Source organism: Cydia fagiglandana, chromosome 6 (genome assembly GCF_963556715.1).
Source record: "Cydia fagiglandana chromosome 6, ilCydFagi1.1, whole genome shotgun sequence".
Lineage (NCBI taxonomy): Eukaryota > Metazoa > Arthropoda > Insecta > Lepidoptera > Tortricidae > Cydia > Cydia fagiglandana.
Genome location: NC_085937.1, coordinates 128,166 through 145,586, shown reverse-complemented (window position 1 = coordinate 145,586; position 17,421 = coordinate 128,166). Strand labels below are relative to the sequence as shown.

Sequence of the window (17,421 nt, the reverse complement as noted above, 5' to 3'; positions counted from 1 at the left end):
AAAGTAGGTAGTCTATAGGTACTCGGCAACGTCCAAAATACTGGACGTCTTTTCATTACGCGCCGTATCTTTTTATTTACACCGATCCTGGCAACGTTCAACATACATACAACATACATACAACATACATACTTTTTCATGATATTTCTACAATAAACCAAAAAAACGATATAACATAGTTTTTTTGCGATTTTCCCCGTGTTGATTTAAGATTTCATCTTGGTTTCTCATTACACGTATATTGAAAAGTTGAAAATCCCACGCCGCCGGCGTTACGCCGCCGCCGTGGGTTTTTTCGTGGCGCGCCGCCGCCCGATTTTTTTCGACCGGCGCGCACCTCTACTACTTACATCAATTACCGAGTTAGAAAAAAATGTTCCTGATTACCGATTAAAAATCATCGTGTAGGTATATACAAATGTACGTACCTACGTTCGTAACGTACGAACAGTAAAATTTACTGCTTTGTTCGATATGAAATGAAATGAAATGAAAAGAATTTATTTGACACAACAATCTTAAGATTAACAGATATTAAATATCTAAGACATGGTTTTGTAACTTGTTGTCTCAAAGAGGATACCACTCAGCATGTGTCGGAGCACATAGTGCAACGACGCTGATTTTCAGTGGTTCCTTAAACTTAAAACTAATAATCCTTAAATTTAGAAATAAAAACATTAAGAACAATAAAAAACACAATGCAAGTAAGTAGTCTTAAAAATAATATCCATATGCTTATATGGAACTGTTTAAAGCATTAAACGTTAATGCAATTTCATGTTTTTTTTCTCAATGCTCGTCTCGCGCTTCGCCAATTGGATCGGGTCGGAGCGGTACCGACACTCTCGGCGCGAGGGTCTCGCCGAGCGTGTACATGTACAGCCGACATTATACATACTCGTTAACCTACGTTGATATTTAATTTAAGATTCGCTAGTGTTTTCTTAGTTAGTGGATTAGTTAGTTGCTGTCTCTTGACGAGACACCGAGTGGATAGCCGTAATAACGTTTAATTGAAACGGTCAGTCGTGGTTACATAACCGCGTGTCCAGCAAGTGGCCGCGTCTCACGTCTCGCCGCCTGTCGTGGTTCCGCGAAACTTTCTCAAAACAATGCGTCCGGAATGCGACGCACACACTGCACTGCGACTGCCGCGAGCCACTAGGTATACACAACACACGAGAAACACACTAAGCTAGTATAACGCTCCATGCTATGTCAGAGCTCTTTCCCGTGCCAATGGTTACGGTACGGGTAGAGAAAGCGCTCGCGACTCGCGGACCAACATCAACACATAAATTCTCAACAGCGCATTTCATATTTAACTATTAACAAACATAAACACTCTAAACTGGACAACACGTTGTAAAACAGCAGCTGTTTGGCAACTTGTGTTTAACTTTTTAAGTACCTAGTCTACACTGAAAAACGAATAGGTATAAAATAACATAACATATAAATATATAAGAAAATGGTGGCTGGCCATGACCATATTGTTAAATTACACAACTTCCGACAAAGTTTTGACCTTTCGTAATTAAAATTAAAATAAGATTTCCTTTTATTCGTCTCAATTTCCTTAAGGCAGGAAAGACAAATTAGGACTTTATCATAATAGCATAATTGTAGATTGTAAGTAGTAGGTATGTAAGTTACGTAACAGAAAGGATTACCATGCACTAATTCCCCGCGGCTATTCAACACACGGAGATGTGAACGGCCAGTAATAGGCCCATTAGCTCTTAAATGGCTCTTCGCCAATTGAAGATGAAATAAAAAGCATCTAATAAGGAAACGCCGGGCGGAAGCGGCCAGAGTTCCAACTTAATGGGAACGGGAAACAGGGACACTGAGGGACTTGCACTTTGTGCTGCACTACTCTGCACTGCCCACGTGGTAGGTGGATAAGTGCAAAGTATTGCAGGGATATTAATAAAATAATCTAACGCTCGACTGCAGAGTAATACAATGGTTTTTAGAGCCTCGTCACAATTAGCAATGTAAAAAATGCATTTGGATGGGCTCGCACAGAGATGAAGTTTTTTTAAAAGCGATTAAGTGCAATCTGACCGTCTACGATTTAAATACTCTGCGTTTTTCACGTTTTCCTACACCGAAAAGCAACCATTAATAAATTACCCAAGTCGTCGTTTTTTGACAAGTTTTCAATCGTATCTCCTTTTTTTGCACTACAGATAGAATTAGAAGACAAACGGTTATCGGTTCTTCAATCTTTTATCTTCGTTTTGTGTACCGGATTTTGAAAGAAATGAATACTTAATTTTTTTGTGAATTTTTTAAACATTGTCTAATTAAAACACTTTTTTCGTATCTAGCTTGCTGTGAAGGATCTTACATGTACGAAATCTACATATGTATTTGGGTTCGTCTTTGACGTCTCGAAAAACGTGTCTAGGGTTCTAATTTTAAACTAATTAACACAAAAGTGAAAAACCAGTTTTTAGCCTGAAATTGTTTAACTTTGATGCCAAAGACCTCGAGGACAACGAACTTTGAAGTAAATATGGGATAGTATATTGCTTAAAGCCGTTGCTGTTAACATTAATAATAATAAGCTACATAAAACATTAGAAAACTAAGGGATTCAGATTGAAGGTCATTGGCGTGGGGTAGCCCCTTAAAGTGTTGACTCAAACGCTCTGGACCTCCGGTTTGAACATACATCCAGACAGGACGGTCTGCACCTTTTTTGGTAGAGTGCCAGCGGCTTGCAACTCGCTGTTCCCCGAGCCGAGCTAGAAGCAAGTAACTACGTGAGAGGTCAGCAGTTGCCAGTGAAGGGGGCGTGTGAGGAAAGTGTGGCCGGCTCCGCCGTAGTTGTACTTTCTCACGCCGGTGTAGCCCGAGGTCGGCAGGTACTTACAGCTGGCGTTCTCTATTCACTACACCTTTTCGGCAATTTTATGTATTTTATTAAATTGCTCATTGACAACTATATACACTATAATTAACGTTCGGATGTCAACTGCAGCAGCGGCATCGTAGTTATATACATACCACCGCTGTCTGTAAATTTACTGATAATATGAGTTAGGGAAAGAACGTCTTAAATCGCGGCAGTAATGTCAGTCACTATCAAAGAAATTGACAGGTACAGCGGCGGGAACAATCGCCGCAGCAGTTGCAGTTGAAATATTTTAGAGCAGCGATTCATTTAATGAATCGTCATTTTATTGTTCATTTGTTTTTTCCGTGCTGTTTGGACAGCGAACACCGTAGTATGACGGATACGTATTCCGTTCATCCAGTATTCGATGACAAAACGGAATGTCATAATTTAACGGACCGACATTTTTTACTGTATACTGAATACTGTGTCATACGTGAAGTCGCTCATACAACTCCATACGCCATCAATGAAAAAAAACGTATACGATAAAACTGAACAGTAAAACGGAGACCCTGTGTGAACGGGCTGTAACAGATGATAGTGGACACGGACACCGTAGTGAACGGGCCTTGTACAACTAAGGCGTTTGATTCTTTAATCTACATGAGTCTTACTGTGGAGTAACGTAAATCCCACATACATACCATGAACCTACAGTGTGCAGTAGAACATATTGTAGATAGATCTGCTGCATTCCTTGCAATTAGCGGCTAGCCGTAGAAACACGCCTCGAGGCCACTTTTAATTGATCAATAAGTGCTTCTTGTTCCTAATATACGTAGACATCGCAATACATTCGTAAAACACGACATTCCTATGCACTTGAAATAACTCCCAATAAAGTACCTATTCTTCCTATTCCAGTGCCCTTCACTCGGCTCCATAAAAGTAAAAAATCATTCATGGGTAATTGTGTAAGATTTTATAATAAACTTCCAAACCATATTACTGAATTATCTATTAATAAATTTAAGAATTATGTAAAGCGTAAACTTATTTCCAAAGCTTATTATACCACACAGGACTACATGAATGATAATACAACGTGGGATTAATTGTTATTCGAAATGATTATTTATTTATTAGGTATATTTGATTATTGATGAGGAAATGGATATTCCGATGTAATATTATCTACTTGTTTGTTACTTATGCTTTTTTTTTTGACATTTAGATTTTATTCTAGAAATTCTAGACTAGTATTTTTTTATACAATTTTTTTTTAAATGTTTTACGATCCTTTTGTGAAATTCTTAGTGTTAAATTTGACATGTATAATAATCCAATTTTATTATGGAATAATATTAACCTCAATAAATTGCTCTGATAATTAGATTAAGATTAATTACGATTCATAAGAGCTTGTTGCTAGGCCTACATGAATAAAGTATATTTTGATTTTTTTTTGATTTTGATTGTTCCAAGTAATGCATATAAACAATTAGAAGTATAGAACAACGTACAAGACGGAAACCGTATTCTGAAGGTAAGTAACGCGGCACTTTAATAATGGCCGGTGCATTTACGATTGCATGCCGCGCTGCGTGCCGCGGTGACCACGCCATATTTCGCTGAGAGCCGAACAGCTTAGTCAAGTATTCACCGAACGTCATTTGAAAACGCACTCAACTGTCTATCTTACTCTCCCGCAGTAAAGTACACGTTACATCTGGCTGTTAAATGCACTTAAAGTAAATGATATAGCAGTAACATAATGGCAGACAATAAGTATTATAACACAGCGCGGTGGACTGTGATCAACGGAATGTAAACTTAGCACACACGTAGCGACTTTATTGTTAAGGTTACCTATCATTTTACTGTAAAAAACCAGTTCAGTTGTTTGACATCAATTTTCAACACAGGAGGAATATGTATAGGTAATTGACCATCAAAATTGAATCCAACTTTCATCATTTTCTATTATGCTGTTGCCAAAACGTGTAGGTATATTTAGTGATTGGTCCCGCTGTCAAAGTTTCCAATGATCGGTACGAGTAGTTTACCTTCGTCTACATAGTTAACAGTCAAGGCCTTCTATGCAGGACATATGTATTTACGTAATGCGCCTTCAATGTGGAACGCGGCGGAGAATTTGTTTGCTTGTACCTAATAATAACCTCAGATTATTAGAAAGGTATTTTTTGTTCCACAGTGGAACATAATATATAATAAAATACCTTTTGTAATAGTATAAGCCTTCCAAATTCTTCTCCGTTCACTATATACAACCGCAATAGCAAACAGGAACTGGGCAGCAGCAAATTCTATAATTATGACTTTTTAAATGTACCTGAGTACTGCAAAGGCCACGCACATAAACACAAATTCTTGTGCCTACCCTAAATTACTATTGCAATAGTTCGTCAGAAAAAGTTAAAGCCTCGTTTGCCCTAGCGTTTATTTGATGTGGTAATAAGTGCACTTGTATGTTTAAACACGGCACAGTAGTTTAGTACCTGCTTGTAGAAAATGTACCTAAATGAATGTTGAGTTGGTGGAGGCAAGCTTGTGGCGCGGCCGCGAACAATAGATCTAAACGAGCGCGCGAGCGGCGCAACACGCGTGCGGTACGCGGGGCTGGGGCGGTCGCCTGGCAAACCTTCACAATTATTGCGTCCAGTCACTGAAGTGGGGAGCCAGCCCACCCACAGGCACGATCCACATATGTTGGGAAGATTCTATATCAATCTTTGTTCCAATATAGTCGAGAACATGTAATATAAGTTGTTTTCTATGGATCGATACCTATGTATATACATACCTATTATGTCAGTCGACGACCTGTTTCCCCACCCACGTGAAAGCTACTGAATTAATATATGCGATAAAAATGTAGGTATCGTCATCCATAAGGCCCATAAGACTTAAAAGTAACTCACCAATATTAATTCTCGCTGCACTACGGGTTTTCCTCCGAAGGCCGCCGACTCCGGACACAGAGGAACTGGCACCACTACACTATTGTACACCAAACTACACACACTACACACTTAGCTTATTATCATTAATTATAAATTAATGAATATGTAATTTATAAGTCACTACTATCACTGTTATCACGCTAGGAAGCTTGAATGTTATTGACAGACGCGTGACTGATCGGCGTGACAGATACACCAGTGATGTTGAGGATGATGTGATGAATGAGAGTCACAATCGTTGTTACAGGTTTGTATTCCAGGTTGCCAGAAAATAATAGTGTAGCGTACAGACATAGTGCATCATTGTTTTTCATCGTATTTTCTCGGAAACGTTCGTATACTTATGTCATGCTACTTCCGTCAACCTCACAGTACTTTTTGTACCGAGACTGACTGAAATAGCAAGACACGGTGTTACGTTTCCGTGAAAATACGATGGAAAATGATTATGCACTACCTCTGGAAATGTGATGAAAAATAAGTACTAGTAAAATATTGTTTTTAATATTTATTATATAACAGTCAATCGATCGGGGCAAGATTTACCAACGACATCAAACACTACTTCCGCGGGACGAAGTAGACATTCAATTTTAATATTTACAAACGAACATAACATTTACAACACCGGCCGAACTACGGGCACGATACAGGATCATACAACATACAAATCGTAATCGTTAACAAAAATACAAAAATAATACTGTAGATTACAATAAATATCGAGTACAAGAAGAAGTACATTAAAGCTCGGTTGTCGCCTTCACTGGCGTTCGTCACAGCACACACTGTCACGTCACTAGTGTCATACGAGCGTGACACGAAACACAGATTCGCGCATTTGTCATTTGGTTGTCACTAGTTACCACTTACATCCACGCGGGTACAAATATAGCACAGAGAGGAGGCGTGCAGAAGTCTTGTAAAACCACATGCGTGGGTGGGCCGACAGGCGCTCAACAGACGGTCTCCATGGGGAGCTTGGCGGGCGCGGCGGGAGCAGCGCTGGAGGGCGGCGCGGCCGTGGTGTTGGTGAGCGACTCGCCGCAGGAGGGCAGGTGCGTGGAGGAGTGCGTGGCGCGGTCGGGGCGGCGGCGCGCGGGCGGCGCGGGCGCGCGGCAGCAGCGCGCCAGCGCGTCGCGCAGCGCCGCCAGCGCGGCCGGCTGCGCGCCCACCACCAGGAAGATGAGCACGCCCTGCAGCGCGTTCAGCAGGTCCGTGCCGTACCACACGTACTCGGGCCCGCCCGCCACCCAAGACACCACGTCCGCACCCCACGTCACGCCCATCACCACCACCAGCTTGGCGCATACGCGCCCCAGAGCGGCCCTATACAACATTATACTGGTTAGCTTTAATTATAGCCAACGTACCGATCGATTGCCACTATATATATCCAATTCCAATTACTAAAGCCGGCCAGTTACGCCAGAATTACCCTATTATACATAAAATACTCGCGTAGCAAGATCTGGGTCAGTTATTCAACTATTCTTCTTAAGTAATCTATGCGGAAGTTATCTTAATTAAGTATCGTCAGCAGTGACTATCGATAAAAAGTTAGGTAATTATTAAAATGTCAATAAAGGTTTATTTATTACTAAGGCGCTAGAACTCAAACTAATTGCATCACGTTGCAGAAAGTTATTTGTCGATTGAATTATTTATTCCGTACTGTAACAAAACTTGCATGAAAGTGCGCGCACCATGTATCCGACCTTACACCGGGGAGGAACAATTAGTTATAACACACTCAGAGAGACTCACCGTTCGCTCGTCGACTTGACTTCGTCGCGTCGCCAGAGGCCACAGGTGAGCTGCCTGGTGGTGGACACGAACAGCGCCAGGTTGACCAGCAGCAGCACGCCCACCGGCCCGAAGAAGTACACCAGAATCTCCGCGTCGCCGTAGAACCAACAGCGCTGGTCGCCGAACCTCGGGCGGAGAAGGTCAGGGCCCTCGGGGGGCGGGGGGAGGGCGTCGAGCAGCGCCGCGATGCCGGCGATGCAGAGCGGGCCGCCCCACGCGTACACCGTGTACACGCGAAGGCGCCACGACTCCTGCCCGCGCTCGAGACTCGTCGGACGGAAGTCCCTGAGGAAATGAGACCGTCAGAACCGACAGGTGACAAAATTGTTAGTGTGTAACCTAATTTGTTTGTTGATTCGGTAAATGGTGAGGTGGGTGTATTAAAGCAGTGATAGGAGCATACTTCGGGGAGTGTGCTCAAGAGCAACACGAGCTTATTCCACCGTCCACATTCTACCATCGAATTTTTAGACGCACGGCCGGTTTCCATCCTTACTTGGTCGTTATTCCATCAATTCCCACGAAGCGCTTTGCTTCTTCTTTCCTTATGCGCACTGCCAAGGAATATAATTCCTTGCCGGCGTCTATATTGCGGGACAGCCTAAACCCAAAAAAATAAGTTTTTATTAACTTATGAGGTCTTGAGTATACATGCCTTGTAGGTAGCTCTCTATGCCGTTGAGATTCCGTGCAATTTTTTTTGTAATACATCGTACCTACCTATACAATACAACATAATAATTATAATTGTATATGATTGTGTAGTAAATGAAATATACATTCCATGTCCCAGTGTCCTTAAAAATGCACCAGCCTAGCCTATCTCTAAAATCAATAAATAAGTTTTTGACAAAAATTTCATTTTTGGTACTTTTCTTACGACAGACAACTAATACTCATCGAGACAATTCTAAAAACCCCTAACACAATTAGGTTGCGTTGTTTCATCACAGAGTTTCTATGGCCACCTCCTGTCTCCATCATCAGATCAGTTCGACAGTACCATATTATTGTATTGTCACCAGAACTACATCCAGCTGCCAATTTTCATGACGCTACGATCCTTGGAAGATGGTTAAATTAGTTTCCTTAGATTCCATTACATAGTTAGTTACATACAGGTCGAGAGTTCATGGCCACCTCCTGTCTCCATCATCAGATCAGTTCGACAGTACCATATTATTGTATTGTCATCAAAACTACATACAGCTGCCAATTTTCATGACGCTACGATCCTTGGAAGATGGTTAAATTAGTTACCTTAGATTCCATTACATAGTTAGTTACATACAGGTCGACCTAATAAAAGCTTGTTAATAAGCCATTACCCATTAGTAATTCATAGAAGCAAAGGTCGTAAATAACGCATTCCACGATGAGTACGGCATGACCACAATATCGCAAATAAATTCCTCGACAGTCTCGTCACATTGCCGCCTTAGGGGATGGTTATGGATAGAACTAAGTGTTGTGAGTTAAAGCAAAGTTTGTGTAGTAGTGAGAAAGCTAACTTTCTCGATTCTCTAAGAAGCCTCTTTACCACTAAATAGTGGTAACAAGTGAACCCTTCCTGCCCGGAATAACATGACAACATCCATCAACATAGCTGTCTCTCGGTGACTGCTGCTTAAAAGGTCAGTGTTAATAGCCGTCTATTCCGCCGATACAATTACGATCAATCAAACGAGAATTGGAGTCGTGAGCGGTATACATATATACATATACTCGTAATATACGAATGTATGGCGAGGGCGGGTTACAGGACTGCTTGGAACGGTTTTGACAACTTGTGCAATTATACGCTGTGTTTCTATACTGTTTATGCCTGAGGATTTCTGCTTAGGTTTTAATCATGTATCCCCTGTCAAACTTAACTTCGGCCCTTAACTAGGGTCGTTATAACTTAATGTGTGCAAGTAATTTGTGCGGATATTGGGTGTAAGTGTTGTAAAATAGAGCATGCAGTACCGGCACCGGTACCAAGAATTTGAAGAAAAAAACCAACTTCCTAGAAGAATAATATTCGAATATAATACTAAAAAAACTACGTATGATTTCAAAACGAAACAACCCGACCACTGACTAACAGTCCGCCGGACGATATCGGCCTGTCAGTTAGAACAAAAAATTTACAGTTCCGAACAACTGACAGGCAGATACCGTCCGGCGGACTGTTAGTCAGTGGTCGGCTTTAAAGATATAAATAGCTTAATTTACCCGCGCAAGTTAAAATTCATAGTTAGACCTAATTCATCTCAATAATTGTAATTTAATAGCTTTAAAGCTTCATTGGGACATACGACACAAACATACATAGATTACTAATATGCAACCGGCATAAAAGTACTCGTACTGAACGATGCTTCACATATGTATAGTCAAATTAAAATAGAAAATTGGGTAAATATTTACAATTTACCAGTATTTCTAATAATATCGATTGGAATGCCTAAATACAGGTTAGTTTGTCGAGTTATTTGGGTCCCCCGTTTCATAGCACCATTATTAAATGTTATTTAATTTAATGTCCCGAGTTAAAGTACTTACTAAAACATTACTGAAACATTTATTAATATAAATTTACTACTAACTATTAAAATGGAAATAAATCATGAATCTAGTATTAAAACTGGATCTGGCATGAGGGTGGGGAGAAGTGACCGAACAGGATAGTCTTATTTATCTTTCAGTAGGAGTAGAAGCGAAAGAGCTATATTATTGTTTGTCCTTGTCACATTCTCCCATTTTATTTGTTCCCCACCATAAATTTGGTATGGATTATGGTGGGCCACAAATGAATTCGACCAATTATAGTGTCGCATTGTTTTGTCCCTCACGGAGGCACGCGTATACCACTTCTATACGATCCTACCTTCTATGAAATACATACGCATACTGATTAGAACCGGGAAGTACCGATACAGTCTTCAGTACCGGTTCTTTCGACACTATCGAATTCCCGGGAATTTGAAAACCGGGAACTCCCGGGAGCATGCCCTTGTATACCGGTACCGACCTGTTAATAATAATGGTGATGGTAGTTTAGTCGACGAATGGGCTTAATCAATACGAGATGTGCTGCAGCTGCGCCGAGGACATGGTCTACACTGTCTACAGCAACACATCGAATAAATACTTCCAGGGATTTCGTCGCAGTTTGCTGTAACGGATTTCTGGAACGGATGACATATCGGCGACGGTTCTGCCAGTTGTTATGGTTTTTAATTCGGCATCAGTAAGCGGCGCTATAATTTTATTTTATGAGAGGTTTTTAAACGATTAAATTTATTAATTTGTATCTGTTGTTTCTGACAGTTAAGGATTCACCCTAATTAACCCTAGGATCAAACTACATATTATCTTTTGTTCAGTTTATGTTTATGTATATTGATTAGTCAGAAAGGTTAGGATGATGTTAGGAAGGGCAAGAGCATGGGCAGTGGGTACTCACCGGAAGGTCCACCAGATGTTGAAGCACATGGTGTTGAGCCAGAAGAAGGCCGCCAGGAACAGGAAGTGCATGCACACCGCTGCCGACAACACACACACACCGTTATGTTCCAGCCCCAGCCACACATGTACATTGTACATGGATAGATCAGATGATACAATACTCTTTATCAGTAAAAATAAAAGTTAAGGAAAAAACCGGCCAAGTGCGAGTCGGACTCGCGTTCCAAGGGTTCCGTACATTACCCAATTTTTAACATGTATTTTTTATATGTGAAACGCGAGTGAATTGCCTTTAAAAGACCCGTAGGGGTCGGATCAAAAACTAACTAATTAGTCCGACTCACGCTTGACTGCATATTTCTAACAGGTTTTCATCACACTCGCTCAGTAAATGTGGACTTGCACGCATGCCGCAGGCGTAGCGAGAGTTATAGAAAAATCGTTTTCCCTAGGGAGTTATGAAGTTTCTAATAGTGCCATAATTAACAGTTTTAGGTTTAAAGATATTTATTCTCATAAAAGACATACAAGTCACTTTCACGAGAACAGAGTTACAAAGTATAGAGTTTTTTGTTGTATACTTCATTTTTGTATAGCAAGTGTGATGAAAAACATTGTGTGTAAACTCGGGGCGTAATAATATTGCAAACTCGAGACTATAAAGCGCTCTGTCCGCACCTGGCTGTTGTAAATCCTCATTTAAACACTGCACTTTAAAGTTCACTTTCCTATCACTAAGCACTGTTAGGTACTTTTACTACTATATACTTAACTCTATCTCTGTCACTTTATTTTTGGTTACGGTCTTGACCATGGAAACTGTTTGACTCTATTGTCTTTGGAAAACACACTGTTAGCTAGTCTGCATTTTAAAAAGAGACATCTAGCGATCAATTGTAATTACTTAATTAACAGTATGTACATACATTTAAGGTTCCTAAACACAGGCGCGTTTTACGGTCGGGGCGTGAGCGCAGCGTTAGCGTTTTTTATGTAACAGTGGCGCGCCCCGCTCACGGCCCGCTCGGTAACGTGCCTGTGTGACGAAGCCTTTATGCGGCAATTTTAAATCTCAACACGCTCCGGCAAGCCGTCGCAATTTAACTTACTCTCGTTTGCAATATTCAACTTACGCCCCATGTTGCACAAGTGGCGTTCAAAACTGCATGGATAGATGTCGACCTTAATGCCTTAATATTACGGTTGAAACATATACATGCACTTTTGAAGGCCAGTCTACTATTTCCTGTCATCTAATATAGTTCGTTTTTTTTAGCATTAGAAATAAGGTAAACAATCTTGATGTGTCTTTTAATTGAAAAACACTTTATAAAAATAAGTTATGGCAAATATGTAACATTTATGAATCTAATACGATTATTTATATTCTTATGCTTTCATAAGTAATACTGATTACTGATTTTTAAAAAGCGTTTTTCAATTAAAAGACATGTCAAGATCGCTTACCTTCTTGCAAGTTCTTTCTAACGCAAGGGCCCAACCTTTTCTGTTCTCTTTCAAGGCGCAGCAACTAGTATCATTTCTCTCTCCTCGCTCGTTAAAAATGCCGTTTGTCAAAAAAGGACAACCATACTGTTGACAAGGTGGACTTCAAATCAAGTGTTGCCTTTCTTGATGCGCCCAGTCTGTATATGTGTGCGTAAAAGCGTATATGTGTGCTCTTTTAGGGATGCGAAAAGTCGATTTTAATCATGTTATATATCGATAAACGCTACACAGCGGAACAAAATAGCGATTAATTGAAGCTTCAATATCTTCGTTAAACATAAACATAATTGAAATGCTAATGGATAATGAATATATTATAATATAATAATATAATTCAATTATTGCGGAACACATATTTTAGGAGGTATTTATGTATTTTAATTAAATATCTGAACTTTCCCTTGGTTCCCTGCTGGGGCGTGACTATAAAATTGTAATCTGATAACCACAATAAAGAATAAAAGCGTTTTTGGTCATTTTAGGTATCGTTAAGCCTTTGAAGTAAAATTAAAATTGCAAGAAATGTCGATAGTTTATCGATATGACTTTATCGACATGGCTACAGCAACGTGGGCCTCATTGTTAATCGTACACTAAACAAAAGTGGCAACAGTGACAGCTGGCTGAGACTACGTCTCTATATATCATAAGTCTATGGACGAGGACCAAGGGCCCAACCTTTTCTGTTCTCTTTCAAGGCGCAGCAACTAGTATCATTTCTCTCTCCTCGCTCGTTAAAAATGCCGTTTGTCAAAAAAGGACAACCATACTGTTGACAAGGTGGACTTCAAATCAAGTGTTGCCTTTCTTGATGCGCCCAGTCTGTATATGTGTGCGTAAAAGCGTATATGTGTGCTCTTTTAGGGATGCGAAAAGTCGATTTTAATCATGTTATATATCGATAAACGCTACACAGCGGAACAAAATAGCGATTAATTGAAGCTTCAATATCTTCGTTAAACATAAACATAATTGAAATGCTAATGGATAATGAATATATTATAATATAATAATATAATTCAATTATTGCGGAACACATATTTTAGGAGGTATTTATGTATTTTAATTAAATATCTGAACTTTCCCTTGGTTCCCTGCTGGGGCCTGACTATAAAATTGTAATCTGATAACCACAATAAAGAATAAAAGCGTTTTTGGTCATTTTAGGTATCGTTAAGCCTTTGAAGTAAAATTAAAATTGCAAGAAATGTCGATAGTTTATCGATATGACTTTATCGACATGGCTACAGCAACGTGGGCCTCATTGTTAATCGTACACTAAACAAAAGTGGCAACAGTGACAGCTGGCTGAGACTACAGGCTTGGCCACACACAGAGCGCGACGCAGCGCCGCGTCCGCGCCGCGTCCACGCCGCGCGACCGCGGCACATGCTAACAGGTTACCGACGTCAAACAGACTGCGTCCCGCCGGTATCACGCCCCGCTTCTGTCGCGCCCCGCGCCGCGCGGCCCCTAGCGTCCACGCGGCGCGTGCGCAGCGCTGCGCCGCGCGGACGCGGCGGCCCGCTGCGTCTCGCAAGGTCACATCAGTCGGATCGGACGTTAGGCAGCGAGCGGTGCGCCGCGTTCCCGCGCGGCCGCGCCGCGTTCGCGCGCGCGATGAGGGCGTGTTGAGAGCGTCAGGCCGGCGCGATCCGCGCGCGCCCTGTTTGAACAAGCATCACGCGGCGCGGACGCGGCGCTGCGTCGCGCTCTGTGTGTGGCCAAGCCTTACGTCTCTATATATCATAAGTCTATGTTCTAACGCTACGTCTTACGTAGGCGAACAACGCGCGAACGCGGCGCGGCGCTGCGCGGCGAAATCAATCCTTTGATGCCCATAGAAGTGTCCTACGTAAGCGATCTCGTTGCGAACGCGGTGCGGCGCGATTTGCACGCGAATGTCAGGCGGCGCGGCGCGGCGCGGCGCGGCGGCGGCCGCTTTCGCCGCGCCGCGCCGCGCCGCGTTCGCGCGTTGTTCGCCTACGTAAGACGTAGCGTAATGCTAAAAAAACGAACTATAGGTAAAGAACTATTTTGTATATATGTATATGTTTTTTAATTTTAGTCCCAGTAGTTTCGGAGATAAAGGGGAAGGGGATGGTCATGTTTTTGCTTAATTAAATAACTCCTATCTATTTATTTTAAAATTACAAAAAAATATATTTTTTACATTCTCAAATTGAGCTCTTTCATTTGATATGTAACACGATATAGATTAAAAAACATTATTTTTTTAATTTTCTTATTTACCTAGTAAAAGTCATTTATTTACGTAAGATGTCCGTATTTGGGTCACAAATTTACATATGTGTACCAAATTTCGACTTTATTGGTCCAGTACTTTTGGAGAAAATGACAGACAGGCTGTGACAGACGGATAGACAGGCGTACAGACACAGACGCAGGAGTGATGCTTTAAGGGCTCCGTTTTTTTTGCTTTTGAGGTTCGGACACTTCGAACCCCTAAAAACAATTGATTAAAGGTAGAGGCAAACAAGCGACCGCGCTAAAGAGCTATCTCTTCCAGACAACCTTTGGGTAGCGGTAACAGTGAATTTTGAGAAGTACCTACCTCAATAATGGCAGTAATAATCACCAGTTTTAGGAATCCCAAAGAGCTGCAAATTTTGCTGTCCGTAGTCTAGGAACAGTGACTAAATAAGTATAGGTAAGTATGTATATTGTATACCTAATAGGTATAGGTAACGATAAAAGTTGGAAAGATAACCAGTTTCATCTAGCTTCTACGTTAAAAGTACTTTTTTACAATTTTAAATCCAGATACCTATTACTTACCCTAAGTTTGGAAATCAGATATTAGTCTCGATAGAACTTAGCTTAGGTACATTCATGTTAATAAAAGTAGAAAATGTATGTTTGAGTTGACAACCAACAGGACGGGATGCACCTAGTACGGTGGCTGCAGCATGGCAGCGAGGATGTAAAAAGAGACTTGCAGGTGGAAACGCTTTATCTACTTATATGTAAATATACACCCTAGCGCCCTAGCAGTGTATCCAGAAATTGAGGATTAAGTTTAGAGACTCACCTAGTGCTCGGCACAGCGTGGGCGGCACCTGGTCGGCGGCGAGCTGCGTGCCCGCCAGCAAGATATCGGCCAGCATCAGCGACGCCACGTACTGCGTCTGGCAGCGCCAGTGCAGCGCGTGGTGCGCCGCCGGCAGCGCGCAGCCGGCAGCCAGCGTCGCCGCCAGGAACGCCGCGCCCACCGCCAGCCCGCACCCGTACAGCAGGTGGCGCGGCGAGCGCGGGCTCTCCTGCGCCTCCGCCGCGCACGCCAGCACGCGCGCGCCCGACGAACCCTCCACCGCCTCCGCGCACCACGCGCCGCCCGCCACCAGCACACCGCTCTCCAGTCGCAGGGACCCGTCGCCTTCCAGCGTCGCCTTCGCCAACTCCCCCGACACCGAGTACTGCATCCCAGGCGGGCACGCCGGCCAGCCGATGCTCACGTCCGCTTCGCCGGCGAACGTCCTCAGCTCCCGCCACGCCGCCGCCGCCCGCACGTCGTCCGGCACGCAGCCTGCGCCGTCGTACACTTTCCCGGTCCCGCAACACTTGGACGGCGGCCGATCGTCGTCCTCCAGGCACACGAGCGCGGCCGCGTGGTCGGCGCAGTACCGCGTCGTCGGCAGCACGCGCGGCGGACTCCGCAGCATGATGGAGCCGTTGTTGGCGAGCAGCGCGTACGGCGCCGCGTCGGCGGGCAGCACGCGTAGGTCGGCACAGGCCGGCAGCGCGCCATCCGCCAGCCGCCAGTGCGGCGGCAGCTGCCCCGGCTTGAGGAAGGAGTTGCGCGCGGGCGCGTACACACGGGGCGCCCAGGGCCGGGCCTCGGCGTCCTCGACGCAGGAGGCGGCGGCGGCGGCGCGCGTGAGCACGGGCGCCTGCAGCGCGTCGGCCGCCAGCGTGCGCCCGGCCGTGCAGCACCGCGGCACGGCCACCGGCGCCGGCCGCACGCCGTCCGCGCCCGCCAGCGCCAGCAACGCCGCCGCCAGCAGCGACAGCATCATGGTGGTTATCGCGGGATCGAGTCGCACGCACATCGCACACACTGGCACATTATCGTCCTAGCACTAAGTTTCACACTATGTCAATCCAGAGAAAAGCAAGATAGTCGATAACAGAACTGTCATCATATTTCAAAGGTGGATGCAGGAACATGTTCAGAAGTCGATCGCAGTAGCACGTGTAGTGGGGCTCGGCTCGGCGTAAACGCGTGCTCCCGCCTCGAGCGCGCGGTTGACACTGACTCGGGTCGGCTCGATTCTCGGTCGACGGTCGGTTGCAATTGCAAGCTCGGCTCGCAGCCACTCCGCTCGACTCATCGCCCCCTGCCGTACCCACCGCCCCGCCGCGCACGCGACCACAACAAACATACCTTCGGGACATCGTGTCATAATCAAAACAAAACACAACATCCATCATAATTCATAAGTTATAATGAGAACTTGCTATTACGCTTCCTACAAAACCGAAGTTTGATAGCGATTCAGGCAGGGGTACGAAACTCCTGACTTCGGTCAAACTCGGCTCCGCTCGGCTCAGCATTGCTCCGAGCAATTATTAGGGTTGGCAGTTGGCACCACTTGACTTACTTTTGCGTGCACGACCACAGATAAGATAATCACTTGAATTTTGACAACCCTAAATAGCCGAAAGGGATAGTGCCATATACTAGAAAGGGATAGCATGATTCGACCCTGAACCGCTTCCAAACTTCAGTTTTGTAGGAAGTTTCCTTTCTGTACATTAGCACTATTATTTATTCTGTGATTCAGGGACGAA

At 43.5% G+C, this 17,421-nt stretch overlaps 1 protein-coding gene and 1 long non-coding RNA gene across 2 annotated transcripts in view; one reads left to right on the top strand and one right to left on the bottom strand.

Moving 5' to 3' along the window:
• LOC134664896 (uncharacterized) overlaps nt 1–17,421 on the top strand; it is a 312,621-nt gene that overhangs the window by 276,065 nt on the left and 19,135 nt on the right. The window lies entirely within an intron of this gene.
• On the bottom strand, nt 6,337–16,880 carry LOC134664884 (probable G-protein coupled receptor Mth-like 1). Its single transcript, XM_063521593.1, has 4 exons — nt 15,662–16,880; nt 11,099–11,177; nt 7,606–7,932; nt 6,337–7,167 (listed from the first exon to the last, which is right to left on the bottom strand). Exons 1-4 carry the CDS (start codon nt 16,677–16,679, stop codon nt 6,795–6,797), a joined length of 1,797 nt encoding a protein of 598 aa, XP_063377663.1. The 5' UTR covers nt 16,680–16,880; the 3' UTR covers nt 6,337–6,794.

Bases quoted from the DNA above. Each gene is read 5' to 3' on its own strand.
- LOC134664884 (XM_063521593.1), bottom strand. From the start codon at position 16,679: ATGTGCGTGCGACTCGATCCCGCGATAACCACCATGATGCTGTCGCTG. The intron at 11,178-15,661 runs GTGAGTCTCTAA...TGTTGTCGGCAG, and splicing joins CACGCTGTGCCGAGCACTAG to CGGTGTGCATGCACTTCCTG. The intron at 7,933-11,098 runs GTGAGTACCCAC...TCATTTCCTCAG, and splicing joins AACATCTGGTGGACCTTCCG to GGACTTCCGTCCGACGAGTC.